Source organism: Phascolarctos cinereus, unplaced genomic scaffold, assembly GCF_003287225.1.
Source record: "Phascolarctos cinereus isolate Bilbo 61053 unplaced genomic scaffold, phaCin_HiC Scaffold_5;HRSCAF=322, whole genome shotgun sequence".
Lineage (NCBI taxonomy): Eukaryota > Metazoa > Chordata > Mammalia > Diprotodontia > Phascolarctidae > Phascolarctos > Phascolarctos cinereus.
In genome coordinates, this window is record NW_027555958.1 from 27323372 (window position 1) to 27345795 (window position 22424).

General features: G+C 50.9%; 1 protein-coding gene across 1 annotated transcript; it reads right to left on the reverse strand.

Annotated features, from left to right (window-relative positions):
* Nucleotides 1–1523: 1523 nt before the first annotated feature.
* Nucleotides 1524–20798, reverse strand: ASL (argininosuccinate lyase). Its single transcript, XM_021007036.2, is given in 18 exon segments — nt 1524–2216; nt 3850–3956; nt 4136–4216; nt 4884–4967; nt 6310–6369; nt 6555–6639; nt 7192–7306; nt 7591–7653; nt 8506–8558; nt 9941–10018; nt 10190–10267; nt 11856–11953; nt 12122–12178; nt 12732–12815; nt 13948–14027; nt 14030–14141; nt 20325–20383; nt 20707–20798. Coding segments are annotated over 17 exon segments (1392 nt in total). The 5' UTR covers nt 20337–20383; nt 20707–20798; the 3' UTR covers nt 1524–2071.
* Between the last annotated feature and the right edge of the window lie 1626 nt (nt 20799–22424).

Here is a 22424-nt window from a genome sequence, read left to right on the forward strand (position 1 = left end):
TGTGAGGGAGCAGTTAGGATGCTTTGTTCACTTTTGACCAAAGGGAGTGGGCTCCCACCAAGGGAGATGCTCCTCCCCGGTATCTAAGGGAGGCCACAGGGGTCCCACGTCACCACATCTGGACCTGGTGCTGCTGGTGGGAATTCTTGGAGCTAGAGCTTGGCGTCATCCCACGCCTTCAGTCTTTATGAGGAAAGCAAGGGGGTGGTGGAGAGTGGTCACTGCTAAGGGTGTCATATGGTAAGGGCTGACTGGGCGAGCTTTGGAACCTTCCCTCCTGGAGGAGACAAGAACCAAGATTACTGTGGCAGAGGCGGGGACCAAGCCTGTCTGTGGTCAGTCACTGACCTCAGACCTGTTGGGAACCTGCAGCGGAGGCCGCAGAGGGCTGGGGAGGCACCGCTTGTCACTGTCGGCATCATCACAGCTACTAGGCCCAGGCCGGCTTCACCAGAGGGTCTTTTGATCGCGTATTACGAGTTAGTTTTCTTTGGTCTTCTGAAAAAACCTTTGCTAATTTTGTTCACTTTGTGATTGGGGTGGGGGGGAGGATCCCCTAGCTCTCCCCGTCTTTTTTTGGGGGGGAGGGGACTCCAAGCAAGAGATGAGAAATTTCCCAAAGCTGACCTAGACCTTGTGAATTACAGTTGTTTCAGTCCTCTCCATACTCCCCCAATCGCCTCCTATCTGTTCTATATAATAACAATAGCTGACATTTACACAACGTTCACTGTGTGCCAGGTCCTGGGCTAAACCATTTATAAATATGATCTCATTTGATCCTTCCAACAACCCAGGAGGTTAAGTACTATTATTATCTCCATTTTACGGTTCCATTTGATCTGGTAGGTCCCATTAGTGATTTGGTCAGGGTCACACAGATAGGAAGGGCTAGCTAGATTTGAGGCTGGATTTGAACTCAGGTCTTGACTCGTGTGACCTGGTGCTCTGAGGCAAATAGAGGTTAAGGGACTTCTCCAGGGTCACACGGTTAGTAAGAGCTTAAGGCCGGATCTGAAATCAGGTCTTCCTGATTCCAGGCTCATTACACCAACAAGATGCATGCATATATGTGTATATAAATGTGTGTGTATATGTGTATATGTGTGTATGTATAGATATAAATATAGAGACAAATCCATAGTATATGTTATGTATAACATATGGCATGTATTATGTATAATAGAGGCATAGCTATCTATCTATATATGCACATATATATGTTAGATATTGATATCCACGTATGCGTGTATCTGTCTAAACATACTCGTGTTTTCTGCCCGGCCCACAGAAGTCACTTAAATGCTTGTTAACTGACCGTGTATATATATATATATATATATATATATATATATATATATATATATATATATATATATATATGTATATTTGTATATACTTATATGTATAAATGTTGTCCCCCACTCCTCCTCTCACAGAATGTAAGCGGCATGAGGGCAGGGAATGTTCCCCTCTGTATATCCCCAGCCCCTAACACATAGGAGACATTTGACAAATGCTCGTAGAGGAATCCATTGGGAGTCTCTTTGTAAGTAGACACCACAAAATCATAGGGATTACAGATCCCGCTGGGCTTCTGTAAGCCTGATTCGGGGCCTGGGCCTTCTAAAGTTAGACCAGTGCAGTAAGTGGAGCCAGGGAGTCACTGAGAATCCCAGGGAAGAGGGGCCAAGGGCCGTGATGTTTTAGAGGACTGGAGTCCTGTCCCTTTCTTCCCCTGCCCATCTCTCTTTTCCTTCATCCCCTCCCGGGCCCAGACCCCCTGCACCCTAGCCCCATGGAATGCTTTATAATAAGCTGGTACGCTCAGGGCTAGAAGGGAGGCCCAACCCCCTCCTTTTTACAGATGTGGAAACTGAGGCCCAGAGAGGTAAGTCACTTGGCCAGGGTGTCCCAGCTGTCTGAGGCAGGATTTGTACTCGGTCTGCTTCGCTCCCAGCCCCACACTGTCTCCACTGCCCTCCCCCAGATGATGGCGAAGTCAGAACACGAACGCCCAGTCCTCCCCTGGGAGGCTGTGAGTGGGGGTAGGGGGCTGGGTGGGGGGTCTCTATCGGGGCAGGGTCTGCAGCAAGTCTCTCAGCTGCTGGATCTGCCAATCCACGCTGCTTCTGGCCGTCCCGCCCAAGGCTTCGTACTGTTCCACGCTGTTGGCGTAGTTCCACACGTGGCTCACGTCGCTGGTGAACAGGGGGCTGGAAGGGAAGAAGGAAGGGGAAGGTGTGAGGACGGGAGTGCCCCTCTTCCCCTCTAGTCCCACGGAAGGCCCCAGGCGAGATTCCCCTTCTTGGCCTCCCTGAAATTATCCCATTCATTCTCCACCCAAACTCTGCCCCCGGCCAGGCTCAGCGCTGCCTCCTCCAGGAAGTTTTCCCTGTTTTACACTGGCCCCTGGCTAGGAAGCATTGCTTCCTTCCTGACTCTATGTGACCTCTGCGATGCGGCTGACCACTTCCTAGGGAGGCAGCATGAGGTGATGGAAAGAATCCTAGATTTGGAGTCCAAGGACCTGAGTTTAAATGCTGTCTCTGCGACTTGCCACTCAGAGGCAGCTGGTGGTACAGTAGATAAAATGCTGGGCCTCGAGGCAGAAAGACCTAAGCCCCAACTCAGCAGCAGACACTTACTAGCTGTGTGGCCTTGGGCAAGTCACTTACCTCTCTTTGCCTCAGTTTCCCCACCTGTAAAATGGGATCATAATAGCACGCACCTCCCAGGGTGGTTGAAAGGACCAAATGAGATTATATCTGTAAAGGGCTTAGCACAGGGCCTGGCACATGGTAGAAGCTAGAAATACTTATTCCCTTCTCTTCTCCCATGGAACCTTGAGCAAATCACTAACCACTTTGGGGCCTCAGTTTTCTCATCTGCAAAAGTAGAGAAAAGGCAGCTAGGTGGCACAGTGGATAGAGCACCAGCCCTGGAGTCAGGAGGACCTGAGTTCAAATCTGACCTCAGACACATGATACTCATTAGCTCTATGACCCTGGGCAAGTCACTTAACCCCGACTGCCTCACCAAAAAAATAAAAAAGCAGAGGGAGGGTGGCACTTTTCCCGATGACCTCTAAGGCCCTAAATCTGTGAACCTGGATTCTAATCATTTGTGTGTGGTTCATTCTCCTCATACCCCAGACTGTAAGCTCCCTGAGGACAGGATCTAGGTTTTCTCTTATCCCAGCATCCCTGGCACCTGAGAGAATGTTCCACACAGGTAAACTGAAGCCCTGCTAGGTGGTGATTCGCCCAAGGTCACACAGGGAGGGAGAGGTAATATTTGAACCCAGGTCCTCTGACACCAGAAGCAATGCTCTTTCCACAGTACCCCTTCCCCCACTAGAACGTGAGCTCCTGGAAGCCGGGGATTAATTCCTTTTTCACAGTGGCTGGCCCACAGTAAGAATTTAACACAGATTTGTCGATTGAGTCGGCATGAGAAGGATCTGGCACGGCGCGGGCATGAGCAATCTCTGCACGGGGCCGACCGCAGCCCTTACAGCGCAATGCTGCATTTGGCCTCTGATGGCTGATGTGGTTAAAAAAACACACAACCTGCCAGTATCAGCCAAGCTGGTGGTGTTTCCCTCAACTTGGCAAAGTTGGTTTGCTGTTGAGAAAGGACAAGACTATAGATTTTCTAGACCTGGGTTCTGCTGGCAGGGTCAGTGAGAGCCCACACTGCCCTCCAGGCCAGGATGAGCACTAGGGGAGGGCTTTAGCAGTGTAGACAAGCATACAGTAGGTGCCTAATGGATGCTTGTTGAATTCAGTGGAGAGGGAGACGGAGAGCTGGCCAGAGCTGCAGGGGCCTTAGGAAGGGGCTTCCCACCTGATGGTCTGCAGCTCCATCAAAGAGAGTTGGCTGAGGGCCAGCTTCTTGGTCTCGGCCATGAAGACAGCTTTTCCCGAGGCCTCGTGGGCCCTCCTGAATGGCATCTGGGCCAGAGGGAAAAGGAGGGTGGTGATGCCGTCTTTCCCTCCCACCTCCCACGTCTCCCTCCTGCCCTTCATGCTTGTTCAGTCCCCTGGCCCAGAAGCAGGGCTGCGAGGCTCCTGGGCCCGGGGGTGGCTCCAGCCCTCTGTACCCCATGACATCCGGATCCGTGGCTTCTTACCCCCTTTCTGACAAGATAGTAGGCCAGGTCAGTGGCGAGCATGTCTGGGCTGAGAGCCTCCTCCATGCATGCCTTGTTGATCTGCAGTAATACATAGGAGAAGCACATTTTAAAAATACCAGAAAGTGATCAGCTTATAAGAGGATGCCTGCAAATACGGTAATTTTTTTCAAGAGTCACTTTTAATGTGTTTTTCATGACTTCACATGTATAATCAAATTTGATCAATATATATCAAATATATAAAAATATATCAAATTGCTTGCCTTCTCAAGAAGGCAAAAGGGATAGATTTTGGAACTCAAAGTTTTAAAAAATGATTGTTAAAAATTCTTCTTGCCTGTAGTTGAGAAATATTTAATGAAATAAATAAAAATATTCTTTAAAAAGTCAATTTTGTTAAATTTAAAATATGCCTTTTTATAGGCCTAGAGATGGAAGGGACCTTAGAGGTCATCTTGACCAACCCCCTCCTCTTACAGATGAGGAGCAGAGGTCCCCAGAGGGTGACTGGTCCAAAGCCAGATGGGTTATGAGTAGCACAGCCTACGTCCAGACTGGAGGGTCCTTGGACTCCAAATCCACTGGGGCTCCTCCTGGGCCTCTGGGCTCCCAGCCTCTCTGCCAACCCCTTCTCTCAGCCCCGCCCCGGCTCTCCAGAACGGGAAGCAGTGGGCAAGCCTTTGGGGAGAGAGGACTTGGGAGAGGAGGATAAAGGCAAGGGAAATGGTGTAAGAGGGAGTCTTGCCTTCATGGTAGAGATGATGCCGGTGGCCACCTGGAGCACAGAATTCATGGTGTCGAAGACTTCAAAGACGGCCTCTTTGTCCTCCTGTGGGGCCAAGGTGGGAGAGACGTTAGCCGGGAAGGAGGGGGCTGCAGAGCGGGGTCTCTCTCCGACTCTTCTCTCTTCCCTTGCCCCCAGTCTCTCAGTGTTATCACCCTTTAGGAGTACAAGGACTCCTCTCCCAGGTGCTCTAGCTTCCTCTGGAGCCATGGATGGCATTGGCCCAGGGGCCTGGGAAGCACCTAGCCCTGCCTTCTACCCCCAGATCCAGCCAAGAGAGCCTGGTGGGAAGCAGGGGAGGGTTTACTGGCTGTAAAGGAAGAGCTCTGCTTTCCCAGGCCTGTGGAGCACCTGCTATGTGCCAGGCATTATACTAAATGCTTTACAAATATTGTTCCATTTGATCCTGGCAGGTCCCGTTTTACAGTTGAGGAAACTGAGGCAAAAAGAGGTTAAGTGATTTGCTTGGGGTCACACAGCTAGGGAAGGGTCTGAGGCTAGATTTGAACCCAGGTCTTGACTCCAGACCTGGTGCTTTATCCACAGAGCCATCTAGCTCCTAGAGGGAACTCCTGCACAGAGATCAGCAGGGAGGTATTTGTGCAAACATGCTTCCATTCATGGGTGAGCAGGCACTGCCCTGAGTACCTGGGAGTCTGAGCTGCTTGGGTCAGGGAGCAGCTGAGGAGGTACTCTGGTGTATGGGAAAGGGAGATAAATTTGGCTTCAGGGCAGCTGGGTAGCTATCTCTGCCATTTATCAGTCAATAAATCACCAAGCATTCATTCATCCATTCAGTTATTTATTTATCCATCTATTTATTTGTTTGTCTATTTATTTATTTATTTGCTAGGCAGTCGGGGTTAAGTGACTTGCCCAGGGTCACACAACTAGTAAGTGTTGTATGTCTGAGACCAGATTTGAACTCAGGTCCTCCTGACTTCAAGGCCAGAACTCTATCCACTGCACCACCTAGCTACTCCTTCACCAACCATTTATTAAGGACCTACTACATGCCAGGCTACCTACAAGTCTCAGCTAAAACCCTGCCTTCTACAGGAACCCTTTCCGGATCCCCCTTAGTTCTTTCTAATTATTTATTATTTAATATTTATTAAGTATCTAGTGATTTCTAGTTTCTCCCACACACAGCTTGTTTGGACGTAGTTGTCCTGATGCTGTCTCCCCGACCCTGAGTGTCTTGAGCTCTAGGACTGTCTTTTGCCTTTCTTTTTATCTCCAGCTCTTAGCATAGTGCCTGGCACACAGTAGGCGTTTAATAAACGTCTAGTAACTAACAGACCAAATGAAAACAGGCCCTGCCCTCAGGGAGGTTACAGTCTACCCGGAGGGGTATACTATCCGTTAGTCCTAGCAGGAGCCGTACCTGTAAGTCTTTGTTATAGGTGCTTGGAAGTCCCTTGAGCGTCATCAGGAGCCCAGCACACTGAATGATGGGAAACCTGGGGGTGAGACTTGGGGCCTGGACCCTAGGGCTGGGCCAAGGCCTTGGGTGTGGAAGGGCTGGGGTTCCGTGGGAGTGGCGATCCTCCCCCTCCCCTGCACTTGGACCCTGATTCACAACTCTGCCCATCCACACACCCCCATCTCCTCTTGGCCAGTGCCCCTCACCCGGCCAAACACGCGCCCCACTTTGCTCCGAATCAGCTCGAGACTGTCGGGGTTCTTCTTTTGGGGCATCAGGCTGCTCCCGGTGCTACCGACACAGAAACCACATGTTTAAAATGGGTGAAGATTCCCATCCCACCATCCACTTGACCTGCATCTCAGAAGACTCCCAGATGAGGGAAATAGTAAGGTTACAGTGGAAAGAAGGCCCTGCTTAGGATTCATGGGACCTGGGTTCAAATCTCTGTTACTTACTACCTTTGGGCATGCCACTTCCTTCAGACTCAGTTTCCTTCTCTGTAAAAGGAAGGGTTGGCCTAGAAGGCCTCTGAGATCCCTTCTAGTTCTGTATCTATGACCCCATTGGTGTGACTCTGGGTTAGCCATTTCACCTCTCTGGGCCTCAGTTTTCCCATCTGTAATAGAAGGGGGTTTTTGACTCAATGGCCTCTGAGGCCTCTTCCAGCTCTCCATCTGGGTTCTGTGACCCCGATCAAGGGGAAGAAGCTGAGGGAGTCCATGTGGGGAGAATCTAGAGGCTCTGTTGTCTGGGCTGGTGCACCCCAGTTGGCCATCATGGGAGAAGGTCAGGGAACAGGTAGGGGGAGCAGGGCATGGAGGGGGCAGCCCTCCCCCTTACCTGTAGGCATCAGATAGCTGGACAAAGCTAAATTCCTTGGTGCCATAAATGATCAGGTCCTCCGCCATCTTGCTGAGGTGCGTCATGCATAGAGAACCCCAGAAGAGGAACTCAGCTTTCAGAGTATGGGTAAAAAGAAGAATGTCCCAGGTTTGAGCCCTCCTAAGGTGTTACCTACCCCGGCCCACCAGTCACCTCCCTCCTCATGATGGGACATACCCAGGACCCCTGAAAAACATGGGGGAATCCCTGGGATTTAGGGAGAGGTTGAGGGGAGGGTGTGTGTGTGAGGAAACCACTGGTGAAACAGGATTTGGTGGGGAAGGAAACGAAAATGAAGAGAAGCTGGGGGGAGGGAGTTCCAGGCCAAGGAAAGAGGACCCGGGGAGCAGAACTCACCCACGAAGTCTCTCTCGCTGGTGGCGTCCATGCTGTTGAGGGTGATAGCACTGAAATTCAACTCTGAGGGGCAGTAACAAATCCACAGGGGAATGAGGTGCTTCCCTAGTCCTCTGGGGGCCCCAGCACCCCCCCCCCACACGTGGTAGTTAACAAAGTCCCCAGCTCAGCCTCCTGGCCCCCACCTCAGGGGGCAGGGTAGGGTGGGGGATGGGAGAAGGAGAGTCTGCCATTCAGCTCAGAAGGATGGAGAGACAGGATCCTGGCCCCCAGCTGGGTGACCTCTCTTCTCTGGGCCTCAGTTTCCTCCTTTGTCAAACAAGGGGATTGAACTAGATCTGGGATTCTTAACCTAAGGGGTCCATGGACCCTACAGACAGGTGAACTTGAATGGGAAATGAATTTATATCTTTCTTTTCACTAACTCCTTTGTTTCCTTTGTAATCTTATGTATTTTACGCATTTAAAAACAGGAGTTTATATTTAAAAATTGCATTTTTATTTTGTTAACCTTTGGTTTTCTTTGTAATATTATGTATTTTATTTTATGCATTTTAAAAAAGGGGTCCATAGACTTCACCAGACTGCCAAAGGGAGTGATGACCCCAAAAGGCTAGGAGCCATTCTGATTGCCCTTCCAGCTCCAACGTTGGCCCCCTGGGAGGAGCCCTGGAGCTGTAAGCCCAGGACTGAGGCTGGAACCCTGCCTCGTGACCTTTGGGGGACCCCCTGGGCCTCTGAGCAGCTTGGGTAGACAGCCTCTGAGGGCTCTTGAGGCCCAAAATCTAGAACCCTCTGTCTGAGGGCTTTTTGAGGTTCTTTTTAGATCCAGAGCTGTGGTTCTAGGCAGAGGAGATGGGGGCCTGAAGGGCTTGGAGAGAGGAGGTGATGCCTCCTACCCAGGGCAGGGCTTACCTTTTCGGAGCAGCTCTCTATCCACTCCCAAGGGGTTGCCAGCGATGGCCCCACTGGAGGACATGGCGGGAGAGGGGAAGAGGGATAGAAAACATGGGGAAACTCTAGTTAACAATAATCATGACAATAAAGCGACTTACATCCCCAGAGCATTTAAGAGTTCTGGCATGCTTTCTTCTCAAGCCTATCAGATAAGTAACGTGTGTGCCCATTTGACAGATGAGGAAGCAGAGGTGCAGAGAAGTGAGGTGATTGGCCCAAGGGCACACAACTAGCAAGGCTCTTGGGCTGGATTTTAACCTGAGGTCTCCTGACTAAGTCTGGGGCCCTTTCTGATGCTCCTGGGGCCTGTGAAACCATTCTTTCTCCCCCTTCCCTGTACATACCCCCTAACACTCCTGTCCACTTCATCCCTTCACAGGCCTCTAGAACTCAGCTTAGAGAAGGAGAGGTCATTCACTGTCCCATCAAAAGGAAAGAAAAATCAGAGAAATTCCTTCCTTGCACCAGGAAGGAGGCAGTCTGGCTTTTTTCTTTGGGAAGCGCTGGTCACCAGCTGTCTCCACCCCCACCTCTCTCTCTCATTTTACTCCTGGGCCCAAAGCATCTTTCCTTCCTTCCTTCCTTCCTTCCTTCCTTCCTTCCTTCCTTCCTTCCTTCCTTCCTTCCTTCCTTCCTTCCTTCCTTCCTTCCTTCCTTCCTTCCTTTCTCTCTTTCTCTCTTTCTCTCTTTCTTTCTGGCAATTGGGGTTAAGTGACTTGCCCAGGGTCACACAGCTAGTAAGTGTTAAGTTGGTCTGAGGCCAGATTTGAACTTAGGTCCTCCTGACTTCAGAGCCAGTACTCTATCCACTGCGCCACCTAGCTGCCCCCCAAAGCATCTTTCCCAGGAAACTTTCAGCCCGGCTCATGATCCAATAAAGGTCGACGACCTGGGTCCCCTGAAGGCAGGACAACAGGGTTCTAGTCCAGGGTAACCTTGGACAAGTTTCAGTGAGTATCCCACAGTGAGAATTCTTTTGATTGTATCTTAGAGCTGGAAAGGGGACCTTGGGGTCTCCTAGTCCAATTCCTTCCTTTTACAGATGAGGAAACTGAGGCCCAGGAGGATAAGTAACTTTGTAAGATCATAGATTTAGCTGAAAGGGACCTTGCGGACCATCTGGTCCAATGCGCCTACTTTACAGATGAGGAAACTGAGGCCCAAGGGGATGGAGTGAGCTGTCCATCGCCACACCAGTGATAACGATGGTGGGCTTTAACCCAAGGTTTCTAACTGCAGAGTCAACGCTCTTTCCACCATCACCACTGTGATTCCTCCATGTCTCCTCTCCTGGCCTCAGTTTCTTCCTCGGGTCTAACCACCCCATTTGCTAGACAGTCCACCCGTTCCCTTCCAGCTGTGACATTCTGTGAAGACCGGGTCCCTCACTCACCTCCCCAGGGGCAGCACGTCAATTCTTTTCCTCACCTCCAGCAGACGCTCCAAGTCTCGGGACAGGGCGACGGCGTGACTGTCAGGGACAGAGGAGACGTCAGTGCAGGAGAAGATTTGGGGTTCCTGAGGTGACCTGGCCCCAACTCCCGAAGGCCAGGTTTGAAGCAGAGAAGAGGGTTTGGGGTGCCCTCCTCCCCGAGCTCATCTTCCCAGGCCAGAAATCCCCTTCGGGGGTACCTGCCCTTACCTCAAGATCCAGTGGCTCCAGCGAATGGGCTGAGCCCTCTGTAGGTGGGTGTAGCCCGGAAAGAGCACATCTTTTTCCCTAGGGCAGGACCAAAGAGGGGCAATCAGCACAAACATGGCAGCTTTCCAGGGTACAATACTGCTCACACTCTCCACCCCAACATGGGAACGAGGGCTGTTCAGTGGGTCTTCTTGGGAACAAACAGGGATGTGACCGCATCTTGGAGATCCTTCTGTCCCTCACAACCTGGCCCCCTCCTGTCTTTTCCAGTCTTCTTGAAGACATACTGGTCTACTTGCTAGCCTTCAAACCCAACTCTCCATCTCTGACCTCCAAGCTTTTTCAATGGCTGTGCCTCATGCCTACAGACTCTTCCTTGTACCCCTGGCCTTAAGACCTGGCTCCAGTCCCACCTTCTGCGGGAGGCCTTTCCTAACCCTCTGCTGATACCTTCTCTCTGAGATGACATGACATTTACTTTATAGGTATAATATATGTATATATATTTTGCATGTTGCCTTCCTGATTGGAATGTGAGCATTCTGAGGGCAGGGACCGTGTTTTTTGCCTTTTTTTATATCCTCAGTGTCTGACACAATGCCTGGCACATAGTAGGTGCTTGATAAATATTAATATATAAATATTAATGAGGAAATAATAAATATTCTTCACTTGTTGACTGTTGACTGACCAGGAAAGCAGACCCCTTCCATCCCCTTGGGGCTGAGCCCAAAGCTAGGACTGGCATTGCTGACCTAGGCCTCTCCTTGGCTTGTGTTCCCAGGACAGCACGGGGAGGGGGAGATTCTTAAACATTAAACATGATGCCCCCACTGCTGGCCATGCAAGGGACCTTGCCCTCTCTGTCCTCAGCTCAGTGCACTCTGGGTCCCCGTTTGCTAACAGTAGATCCCCACCTAGCATTTCTTCTCTGTGTATTTTTTCCTCTCACCCTGCCCCCCACCTGGTCCTGGGAGATAAGGGTCAAGGAGATGAAGCTCTACTTCTCCCCTCCCCCCTTTGCCACCCAGCAGGTGGCCCTGCCCCTCTGGCTCCTCCTGGGTAAGGGGGAGCGATGCTGAGGGAGTCAGCCTGTCCAGGGCCCCCCAATTCCCAGCCAGGCCTCAGTCTTAACACGCTGGGGGTTACTCACCCAAGCCCCCCGTCATGAGGCACCCCTCTTCCCTGCACCTCTAGCAAAGGCAACCTATAAACAGTCCGCCCTAAAGGGAAGGAGGTGGGGGCCACCTTCCAGTAAATACCCATATCACAGGCTCACAGAATTAGATCTAGAAGGGACCTTTGAGGTATTAAGTCCAACATCCTCATTTTAGAGATGAGGAAACTGAGGCCCAGAAGTTAAGGTCCCACAGGTGGTAACAGATATGGCAGAATTCGCACTCAGATCCTCTATCTCCAAGGAACCAGTCTTTCCACTGCACTGCCTGCCTCTCATAATAGGAACTTAATGAATATTTGTCGACTGACTGTTTGATTGACCTGGAGGACAGCCCAGAATTCCCTCCCGCCCACCCAGTCTCAGTCTCAGGATCTTCCCTCTCTGGGCCTCAGTTTCCTCCTCTGTCAAAAGCAAGGGTTGATGTCTGTGACCCTTTGGAGCTCAGCCACTGTGTGTCCTGGGATTTTACAGGAGGGGGTGACTCACGCTTCGGCTCGCTCCACCATGGTTGAGAGAAGCGTTCGGAGGTGGGCAGACAGCTCGGAGCAGGACCTTCGCATCCAGAGTCTCAAGTCCGTGACCACCTGCCAGAGGGGGAGGGCCGGCTCTCAGAAACGTGGGGGTCCAAGCTCTGTGCAGCCCGAGAGCCAGGGACGGGGCACAGAGAAGTCCCCCATGGCGAGGGCTGGATCAGAGGGTGGGCGAGAGAAGGGCATCAAGCTCGGCAGCTTGGGGGTGGGGGGGGGCGGTACCTGGTCATTCCGGCTGCGGCCAGTGTGCAGCTTCCCTGCTGTCTCCCCAATGAGCTCCTGCGAAGGGGTGGGGGACAGGCCCAGAGGGCGTGTGAACAGCTGCTGATTCCCATCCAAGGGCCCAGCACGGGATTTCTCCCCAGCATTTGGGCCCCTGAGGACCCCGTTTCCCTCAGGGTCAAGCCTGAGTCACCTCAGCCACCACTGCCCACCCAGGCTCTGTTCTCCCCCTTTGTGGATGGACAGACACGGACCCCTCCCCGCCACTGCCCCATTCTTTCTAGCAGGGGCCCCTTCCAATGCAATGTCAGGTCCCTCCCAGCTCCACCCCAGGTTGGAAGAGAAAGATGGCGGCTTGTGCCCAGGGAGGCCTTGGATGTGAGGGAGAGAAGGGGATTAGGCTTCTCCCAGAGACTAATGGCCTCCCCAGCGCCTTGTATTTACCATGTACATACTGATTTATATACCTAATAGAATATAAGTTCCCTGAGGGCAGGGAATGTTCCATTTCTGCCTTTGTAGCCTCAGCACCTAGCCTGGGGCTTGGTTCAGCAAGGGCTCAATAAGGGCTTGATTGGTGAAGGGAAGGGGGGAGGGGGGTCCGGCACACCTTCAGCCTCCGCTCATTTGCTGTATGGATGTCCTCGTCACTGGGGTTTTGTGCAAACGTGCCGTTGGCCCACTCCTCGGCCACCTGCGTCCACGACAGCGAGCCCCAGAGTCAAGATGGTGCCCCACATGGCTGATACCTCGGTGGGAAGGGCAAAGCCAGGAGGCGCCTGCCCTGCTCCCACCCTCAGCCTTTCCCCATTGGCCCTCTCTGTCCTGCCATTAGCTATCTGGTTATAGGACGTGCCCCCCAGCAGAATGTAAGCCCTGTCTTGGCATCTCCAGCAAACAGCAGCCAGTAGGTGTTTAATAAATGCTCCTTGAATTGGATCCCCCCCCCAGAGCCCCCCAGAGACACTGGCTATACCTGAAAGGGTGTCCTGGGAGCACCCTTGTCCTTGGGGTAACCCCTCACAACCCAGAGTATCTTCAGCACAGGCTTACACCATGGGGGTTAATGGCATCACAGATAACTGAGATTTCTGTAGCATGTTAAAGCGCTTTGCACAGTGCCTTCTCTAGCACAATGCTGAGAGGTAGAGAGTGCGAATATCATTATACCCATTTTACATGAGGGAACTGAGGCTTTACAGCTAACAGGTTGGGATTTGAACCCAGATCTCCTGACTCCAAATTCAGTAGTTTTTCTACCCCAGCACACTGTCTCATACACATATGTATATTTATTGTCATTTTTGGTGTGGATGGATCCGTGATTTCACCAGCTAAGGAGGTCCCTGGTGAGGAAACTCCATCCCCCAATTCAGATCAGCACATACTCTACCTTCTAGTCTTTTTTTTTTTTAAGGCAATTGGGGTTAAGTGACTTGCCCAGGGTCACACAGCTAGTAAGCGCCAAGTGTTTGGTCTGAGGCCAGATTTGAACTCAGGTCCTCCTGACTTCAGGGCTGGTGCTCTATCCATTTCACCACCTAGCTGCCCCTACACCTACTAGTCTTAAGAGAGCTTCCAGGCCATTGGGAGCTGTGGGTTACTCAGAGTCACACAGCCAGTGTGGGTGAGTGGGGGAGACTTGAACCTTGGACAGCACATCCCTAAGGCTGGCTTCCTAGGCATCATACCACACATGGTTGAATATTGCCGAATTAGGTAGTAGGAGAATACCTGTCGACAGGGAGGTCATTTTCTCTCTAGAGAGAGAAATGGAAATGATGGGGCCATTGGGTATGAGCAGGGAGGAGGGGAGCTGCCAGTACCTTGTCGAGGCCATGAAGGATCTCGCCCAGCTCGGCTTTGGTCAGGAGCCCTGCCTTCTCTAGCCCTTTGCTGTAGGCCTGCTGCCCTGGATGTCGGCCTCCCACATGCGCTGGTCATAGGTGATGGATGCGTTGAACTTCTCCATGATGGGGTCAACTGAGCCCACGAACCGGCCGCCCCACAGCTTCCCACTCTGCCCAGGAAGAGAAGGGGGCACAGTTAGCACCCGAAGGATCCTGGCGGTGGCCTGGGAGAAAGCCCAGCCACAGAGCCCAAGACCCTCCCAGCCAGAAGCAGAGCCACAGAGCCAGGGACGGAAAGGCACCCTTGCAGGTGGGGTGGCAGCTCCAGGTTCTGATGCATCATTTCCCACCAATTAGGGCAGCTAGCTGCCCCCCTAGCAGATGGCAGAGCCCAGAACACTGGGCAGCCAAGTTTGAAAGGAAGGCTTAGTGCCAGCCCATGGGTGATGCCCAGACAGGGTGGGCCAGAAAAGAACATTTCTGGTGGGAGTCTCTGAGACCTAGGTGCCATAGAGGGAGCTCAGACACACCTCCTTTATAGATTTGTATCTGATCAGCGGTCCCATCAGGGACACAATTAATCTGCCAACAAGCATTTATGTGGCTCTTACAATGTGTCAGCACACGCTGTGGGAAGCACCGGTGAACACCAGGCTTCCATAAGCCAGCACGAGGACCCAAGTATGAATGGTTCCTCCAAATCCACTCAGTCCCCCTGCACTCAATAAACTCCAGGGGCCCCCGATTACCTCCAGGATCAACTCTAAAATCCTCGGGCTTTTTAAGCCCTCCACAGCCTGGCCCCCTCCTACCTTTCCAGTCCTCCCTGTTCTTGACTCCAGGCCTTGGAATTCTCTGTCTCATCTCCCCCTGGCTTTCCTGGCTTCCTTTGATACAGCTCAAATTATGCCTTCTATAAAAAGCTTTTGCCCATCCCCCCTTAATTCTATCTTAATTATTAATCTTAATTATTCCTGATGAAATTGCCTCCAAATGACCCTCTGTGTGTAAACACACATAGATAGATAGAGAGATAGATAGATAGATAGATAGATAGCTGCTGAGGCAGCTAGGTGGCTCAGCAGATAGAATGCTGGGCCTGCAGTTACAAAGACTTGAGTTCAGATCTAGCCTCTGACACTTACTAGCTGTGTGACCCTAGGTAAGTCACTTCACCCTCTTTGCCGTAATCCACTAAAGGAGAAATGGCAAACCACTCCAGGATCTTTGCCAAGAAAACCCATGGACGGCACTGGCGTTTTATGGTCCACAGAGTTAGGCACTACTGAACACATCTATTGTAGAAGTTGTCTCCCCATTAAACTGTAAGCTCCTGGAGGACAGGTATGATTTTCGTTTTTCTTTGTCTCCCCATTGAATGCCTATTGACTTGACTTGTTCACTTGCTATTTCCAGAGCACTTGGGCGGTCTCTTCCAAAGAGCTTTCACATAATTTATTTCTCTGGTCCTCACAATTCCCAAAGACATAGGCAGAGGAGGTATGATTGTCTCCATTTTCCAGATGCAAAACAGAGGCCTAGAGAAGTTAGGTCAGTTGCTTGTGATCACCCAGCCAGCCTATGACAGAGCCAAGATGGATAGGGTCAGGAAGACCTGAGTTCAAATCTGCCCTGGACTTGTTTTGGCAGAAAGGACCTATCTATCTAGACATTCTCTTTGCTCCAGGAGTGAGCTTAGCCTCCTAGTTAGCCAACGGTTCTGATATAAACAAGAGCTGTTGGGTGAGCCAGAGGACTCTGCCCTGGGGGTACCTCTCCAGCTTCTCTCTACACCCACTCCAGCCCCTGCGCATTCCTGTCAGTCTGAGAACTGATACCAGCCCTCCATCTCCTCCCCCAGGCTTCAGCACCAACTGTGTGACCCTAAGTCCTTTAACAACTTCTCTGTGCCTCAGTTTCCTCATCTGTAAAATAAGGGAGTCAGACTAGCTGGTCTCTGATGCCCCTCCCAGTTCTGAAGGTAAGCCCCATGCTTCCGGCCCCTGACAGGTGACTACCGGCTTCTGGGAACACTGGCTTTAGAGCTGAAAGGTATCTCAGAGACCACCCAGTGCAGCCCCCTCTTTTTACAGAGGAACTGAGGCCCAGGGGGGCATGCTGACCTGTGCCATGCTCTTTCCCTCAGCCCCACAATCCCTGTTGCCATCGCCACTCCTTATTTCTCCATTTCTGGACCTGCAAAGGGAAATATTGCAGGGAACCCTGGCCCTGACCTTCTGGGGTCAAAGTTCCGAGTGACCACATAGTTCAGTCAGCCAGTCAAGATACAGTGAGGCAGCCAGGCCCCTGGGCTCTGTGTTTGCCTGAGACCTTGCTAATTTCCAAACCCAGCGCCTTTCGAGGGGCACAGCTGTATCCAATGAAAACTCATGCTAGCGTGGGCAGACGTGGCCTGAGGACCACGGAGCAGGGACTAGTCTTTCTGACTGACATGGAATCGTGGGAAGATGATACCCAACAGAGCAGGGTTCAAGCCTGGTTCTTTCTCAACCATCCTACCCATGGGACCTTTGGCAGACAATGTCACCTCTATGTGCTTCAGTTTACTCATCTGTAAAATGGGGATAACAATCCTTTTCATTACCTACTTCACAGATTCATAGAGCCTCAGATCTAGATTCTAAAGGGACCAGAGATCAGACTTCTTGTCTCAGGCTCATAACCCTAGAGCTAGAACTAGGGACCTCATAAACCATCTATTCTAATGGTCCCATTTCACAGATGAGAAGACTGAGAAGGAAAGCATTCAAGTGACTTGTGGGGCATGTAGTAAGCATCAGAGGCAGAATTTGAACCCAGGGCCTGACTCCACAGCCAGTACTCCTTCCACTGTACCATAACTGCCTCCCTATTTAAAGGAAGGAGCCTCTTCCTCTACCGTAAGGATAGGGACTGGCCCTGAGATTTTATTGGTATAGGGAAGTTCCCAGGTGAGGAAACTCCCTTCACCAACAGGATAAGCAGCTTTTCAGTGGCTTAGAGGCTTAGAGAATTACCTCAAACATACCTGGAGCTGAATCAGATTAAAATATAATTGGGAAATATTTGACAAAATAAATAAAAATACAATGAAACATAGATAATGTTAATATGTGGATTTCTAAGTCAATATGCCCCTGCAAGGTTATTTATGTCTCATTTAGTGGCCCCATTTCTATCTGAGTTTGGCACAGGCAGGATTTGAACTCAGCCAGAACCTGACCTCGACAAGAAGATGGAAGTGATCTGCTCTGAATCCCCTCAGCTCCCTTCCTCCGTTTCTCCAGATCTTTAGATGTCCTCACCCCCATCTCTCTCCTTTCAGTCTTAATCTTCCTTTGTACCTTCCTTGCCCCCAGTGGAATATAAGCTCTTTGAGGGCAGGGTCGCTTTCATGCTTGCTGTTTTGAATCTAAAACCTTAAAGCATCATAGAAATGTGTGTTATAATAATAATAATAATAATAATTAGTAGTATTAGAATTGTTATTAGGGGCTGAAATAATTTCCTTCCAAATGACTCACTCCAGCCCTAGCCCAGGGCTGCTGCTGGCACTAACAACTTAAGTGCCTCTGAGTTCAAAAGCAAGTCAATTAGCTCTGGGCTCCCAACCAGCCCCAGATGTCCAAGTTAGGCTGCAGGCAAGACTGCAAACTTCTGGAAAACCTTTGGCATCTCTCTTCGGGAGGATGCCACTACCTCCAGGCTGGTGAAGCTGGTGGCATGTCAGAGATGGAGGAAGGACCAACATGTTCTTGAAGACTGGGTAGCCAAGTGGTCCTGCCAGGGGAGGGGAGTCTTCAAAGTGCCGTGACAGTATGGTTCAGAAGAAAGGGCCCTACAGGCAGGTAGGTGGTACAGTGGATAGAGCATGGGCCTGGAGTCAGGAGGACCTGAGTTCAAATCTGGACTCATATACTTACTAGCTATATGACCTTGGGCAAGTCAATTGCCTCAAAAGAAAAAAGAAAGAGTTTCCACTATTAAAATAAATAAATAAATAAATAAATAAGAAGAAAGAGCCCTATATTTGGACAACTTACAGGAAGACTCTGGGTCCTGGCTCTGAAACCTTGGCCTGGGGACTTTGCCTCACTGGACCATAGCTTCCTCATCTATCAAATGGGGAGGTTGAACCCCTGAGGTCCAGCCTAGCTTTATCTCTGATCCTATGACTTTCATTCAGAGCATGAAAAGGGTAGCATGGATACTAGAAGTGGGAAGGATCTTAGAAATCACTTAGTCCCAGGATTCTTTGCCTTTTTGTGTCCCAGGCCCCTTGGGCAGTCGGTCTGGTGAAGCCTAGGGACCCCTCCTCAGAATCACGTTTTTAAATACAAAAATAAAATACCAAGATTACAAAGGAAACAAAAAGCTAGTGAGAATAAAGATGTCCATATTCATTAGCCTCCTGAAATCTATTCCTGGATCCCAAGCTTAAAAATCCTGATCCAGCCCCTTTCCCTTGGAGGCCAAGTGACTTGTTTAAGGTCATAGAGGTAACAAGAGGCAAAACTGGGATTTGAATCCGGGTCCACTGACTCCAACCTGGGGCTGTTTCCACACTTTGCCAGGCATGTGCCAAAGAGGAACCTGAAAGGTGGTTTGCTTTCCTTCCCCTACCAGTGCTGAAATAACAGCCAGAGGCAGATTCTGAGCTACCCCTGTCAGCGGGATAAGGATCACAATTTGCATCATGTCAGTAACTTCCCAAACTGTTTTGATTAGCTTGTTTGGTCTTCACAATAACCCAGGGAAGTTGGTAGGGCAAGAGTCGTTGTCATCATCATCATCATCATCATCATCATCATCATCATCATCATCACCATCGTCATTCCCATTTTAGAGAAGAGGAAACTGAGGTTTGAAGGAGGTGGCTGACTTGTCCAAAAGAGCAAAGCTAGGTCTTTTGACTCTCAGATACTAAGTCTCTGGGACACACAGCACATCAACAGTAAATGCCACCTTTCGGTCCAAGGGTTCAAAGTTCAGAGGGATCAGGACCTCAGTGGTCCTCCGACCAGCCCACAGAAGCAGCCAGCTATTATTATTCCCATTTGACAGATAAATCAAGGGAGGTCAGGTCATCTGTCTTAGACTGAGTGCCCCTGAGTGGCCAGGAACAGGACCCAGGATCCTCACCTCCCAGTCCCTGGCCCTCAGGCTGCAGAATGAATTGAGACAATGGTCCAAGTGGTTTCTGCCCTGTTTGCTGACTCCCCTCCCCCCCTTTCCCCATCCCACTCTGCACTTTGACCCTATTGGATTCTTAAAAACATCCTCCTCCCCACCCTCCCTCCTCATTGGATTTCCCTAAAAATTAGCAGTGGCTAGATGGATTTAGAAGACAAGAAAAACTTTAGGGGTCTGGGGCCAAAGGAAGTCTCAGAACTTGAATAAGGAACCCTGAAAAGGCATCGAAGGGCCTGTGTATCTGCCAAAGAAAGATGGGGCATGAAAAGAGGAGGCATAAAAAGCATCATGGGATTGAGAAATCATGCAAGGAGAAGCCCCTCCACTGACTGGGGCTGGGGCAGGATGGGAGGTTTGTCCAATGTGACTGGCAGAGGCAGTGTTTGAACCTAGCTGAGAAGATGATAGATTTAGAGCTGCAAGTGGCCTCCAAGGCCAGCTCATTTGACACAGGGCTTAGGGAGAAATGACTTGTTCAAGGTCACACAGGTAGTAAGTAAGCATTGGAAATGGAGCAAGGGCCCTTTTGGCTACTATGGGGGGGGGAGGCAGAGGGCAGGCATGGTTAATCTTTAATGTACGGTGCTATTTCCTCCTACTCCCTCTTTCCCTCCCCATCCCCCAGAGAGCCATTCCACAGACAATTTTTGGCTCCATTGGGTATTGGGGCCACAAGATTTGGGCAATATGGTAAAAGAGCAAAGTGCGATGTAGGGAGGGACTGTGTAAGCAATGCCAGGGCTGGCTCCATTCCCCAAGTGGTATATTGTGAGAGTTTTCACATACAAGGGGGCTGTCTCTTAACAAGGGAGAGTATAGGGTAGAGAATCAATAGGAGAGGAGGAAGGGGGGAAGGAGTAAGGTGGCCACTGCTTTGCCAGACCTCAGGAATAAAAGCATCTCATTGCGATCTGGAAAGGGAGGGAAAGTGGGAGAGCATGGAGCTAGGGACAGGAGGCAAGAAGAAAGGGCCACCTCCTTCTCTCACTCACCTTTTCTGGGAGGCCCTCCTCCTGTACCCCCCTCCCCAAAAGTGATCTTCGGCATTTTCCTAGGAGAGAAGTTTAGGTACGAGGTGAACCTTCCGGGGGGAGGGGATGGAGCGCCAGGGAAGCAGGTGGAGCTAGAGGTGTCTTAGATGAAGCAGAGAGACGGCTCACCTCTGATGCCATTTTGGACAAGTCCTTTTCCCCTTGGCTGATCTCAGATCTTGGATAATCTGGAAAGTATGACATGGATGGCGTGGGTTAGCTGTCCCCCTGGCAGCACCCCCCCCATGCCCATAGCGGGGTCCCAGCCATTCCCTTGCAATCAATCATCCACCCCGTGCCCAGAATAGGGACACGGCCGCATTCCCCACCCTGGCAGCCCACCGTCCACCCCGTGCCCAGGGCAGGACGTGGCTGCCCTCCGGGTTCTTGTCCCCTGGCCACCCGTGAGCTCCAAGCTCCGGCCAGGCGTGCCAGGACGGGGTAGGGCATCACGCTGCTGCCCAGCGCCACACCCCCTTCCAGGAGGGTGCGGACAGGAGCCCGGACTCACCTGATGCAACAGCTTCTGCCCAGACCCCAGCCCCTCCGCCAAGGCTTTTCCTTCCCGATGAGGACGACGTCACCAGGTCCCCACTCCTAGGCCCCACCTCCTCTGGGAGCTGCACCAATCAAGGCCTTCACTGCGTGGAGGTGGGGCTAGCGGCTTTACCTGCCCTTCCAGTGGGTAGCCTCTTGTCCCCAGGCGTCACCCGGAGCCTCCCATATTTGTGTGGCCAACTGTTGATCCTGGATGGTGATGAAATCTGGCTGCCAGCTTGGGTGTCTGACTTCCCCATCTGGAGAGCTCTCAGCCTGGCCTGTAAAATGTCTCCTGCGTCCATGTCATCTCTCCACCGGCTCCTGTCTGCTGTGCCTCTCTTCCACCCTCCCCATCTAAATGGTGCTGGACCCTACCCCACCACCCTCTCGGAACCCAGATCCAGAGCTGCGAGGGACCTCAGAGGTCCACCCTCACATTTTACAGATGGGGAAACTGAGGCATAGAGAGCTTAGGGGGCTTTCTCAAGATTATACAGATATAGACCACTTCCGACCAGGAATTTGAACCCAGGTGCTGTGACTCAAAATCCAGGGTTCTTTTCCCCCATGCCACGTTGCCCTCCCATGCTATATCTTTGCCCAGCTTCAGCCATGGTCTTGACACGGTCCAAGATTCTGCCCCGCTCGACATTTTTTTCTGTAAGACTTCTGGAAGTTGCCATCGGCTAGGATCGCATGCAAAACCACCAGCAGTATAGCCACTGAGAATACCAGGTGCATTCATCTGCCTGGCCTGGGCTTTGGCTTTGGTCCCTCTCCTGTGCCAGAACCACTGACCTCAGAGCCAGCCTGGTACACTTAAGCTGAGAGGGCAGGGGTCATGTCTTTGAACTCCCTGTGCACACACTGGGGTGACAATGCGGTGAAACGCCCTTAGGTTATTACACCATCTACAAGGTGTCACTGGAGGTCAGTCGGTCAGTTTCAGCCTGTCCCTTCCTGGGGACTTGTTTCTTCTGAGTTGTCACGGACCTGACTCAGCTGATTATGACGTTACAATAAGCCTCGTAATTGGTCCTCTTCTCTCCAACCTGTCCTTTGCATTGATGCCAAATTGATGTCCTCGATGCCACCCCACGCTCAAGAAGTCACAGTGGCTCCCTCTTGTTTCTAGGAAAAAATCCAAACTTGCAATTTAGCATTCAAAGTCCTTTCCAATCCCCATGCCAAAGACCTCAATCTGCTCTCTATGGAACCTTCCAGACTGATTTCATTTTGCTCCTCGGCCACATACCCAAACTATACTGCTTCCTCCTAAACTTGACCTCCCGTCTTATCTTTGGGTAGAGTCTATACTCAGTCCAGAAAAACTGTCCCTGCTCACTCCTCCCTCCTGGGAATCCCAAGATCTCTTCCAGACAGAGCCCATGAGCCACTTCTTAAAGGAAGCTTTTCTTCATCCCCCCTCCCCCAATTGTTTTATATTTACTCATCTTTGTACCAGCTTTTACTCCAATAGAAGGTGAACTCCCTGAGGGCAGGTAAAGCTTCATCTTTCTCTGTCTTGTCAGCCCTCCTTGGGTTGTTATGAGGATCAAATGAGATAATATTTGTAATGAGCTCTTCCTTCGAACCTCAAAGCACCACATGCTAGCAATTATTACTAAAGGAGTGGTTGGAAAGGGAAGAAGTATTTACATAGTGTCCATACTGTGCTAAAACCATTCA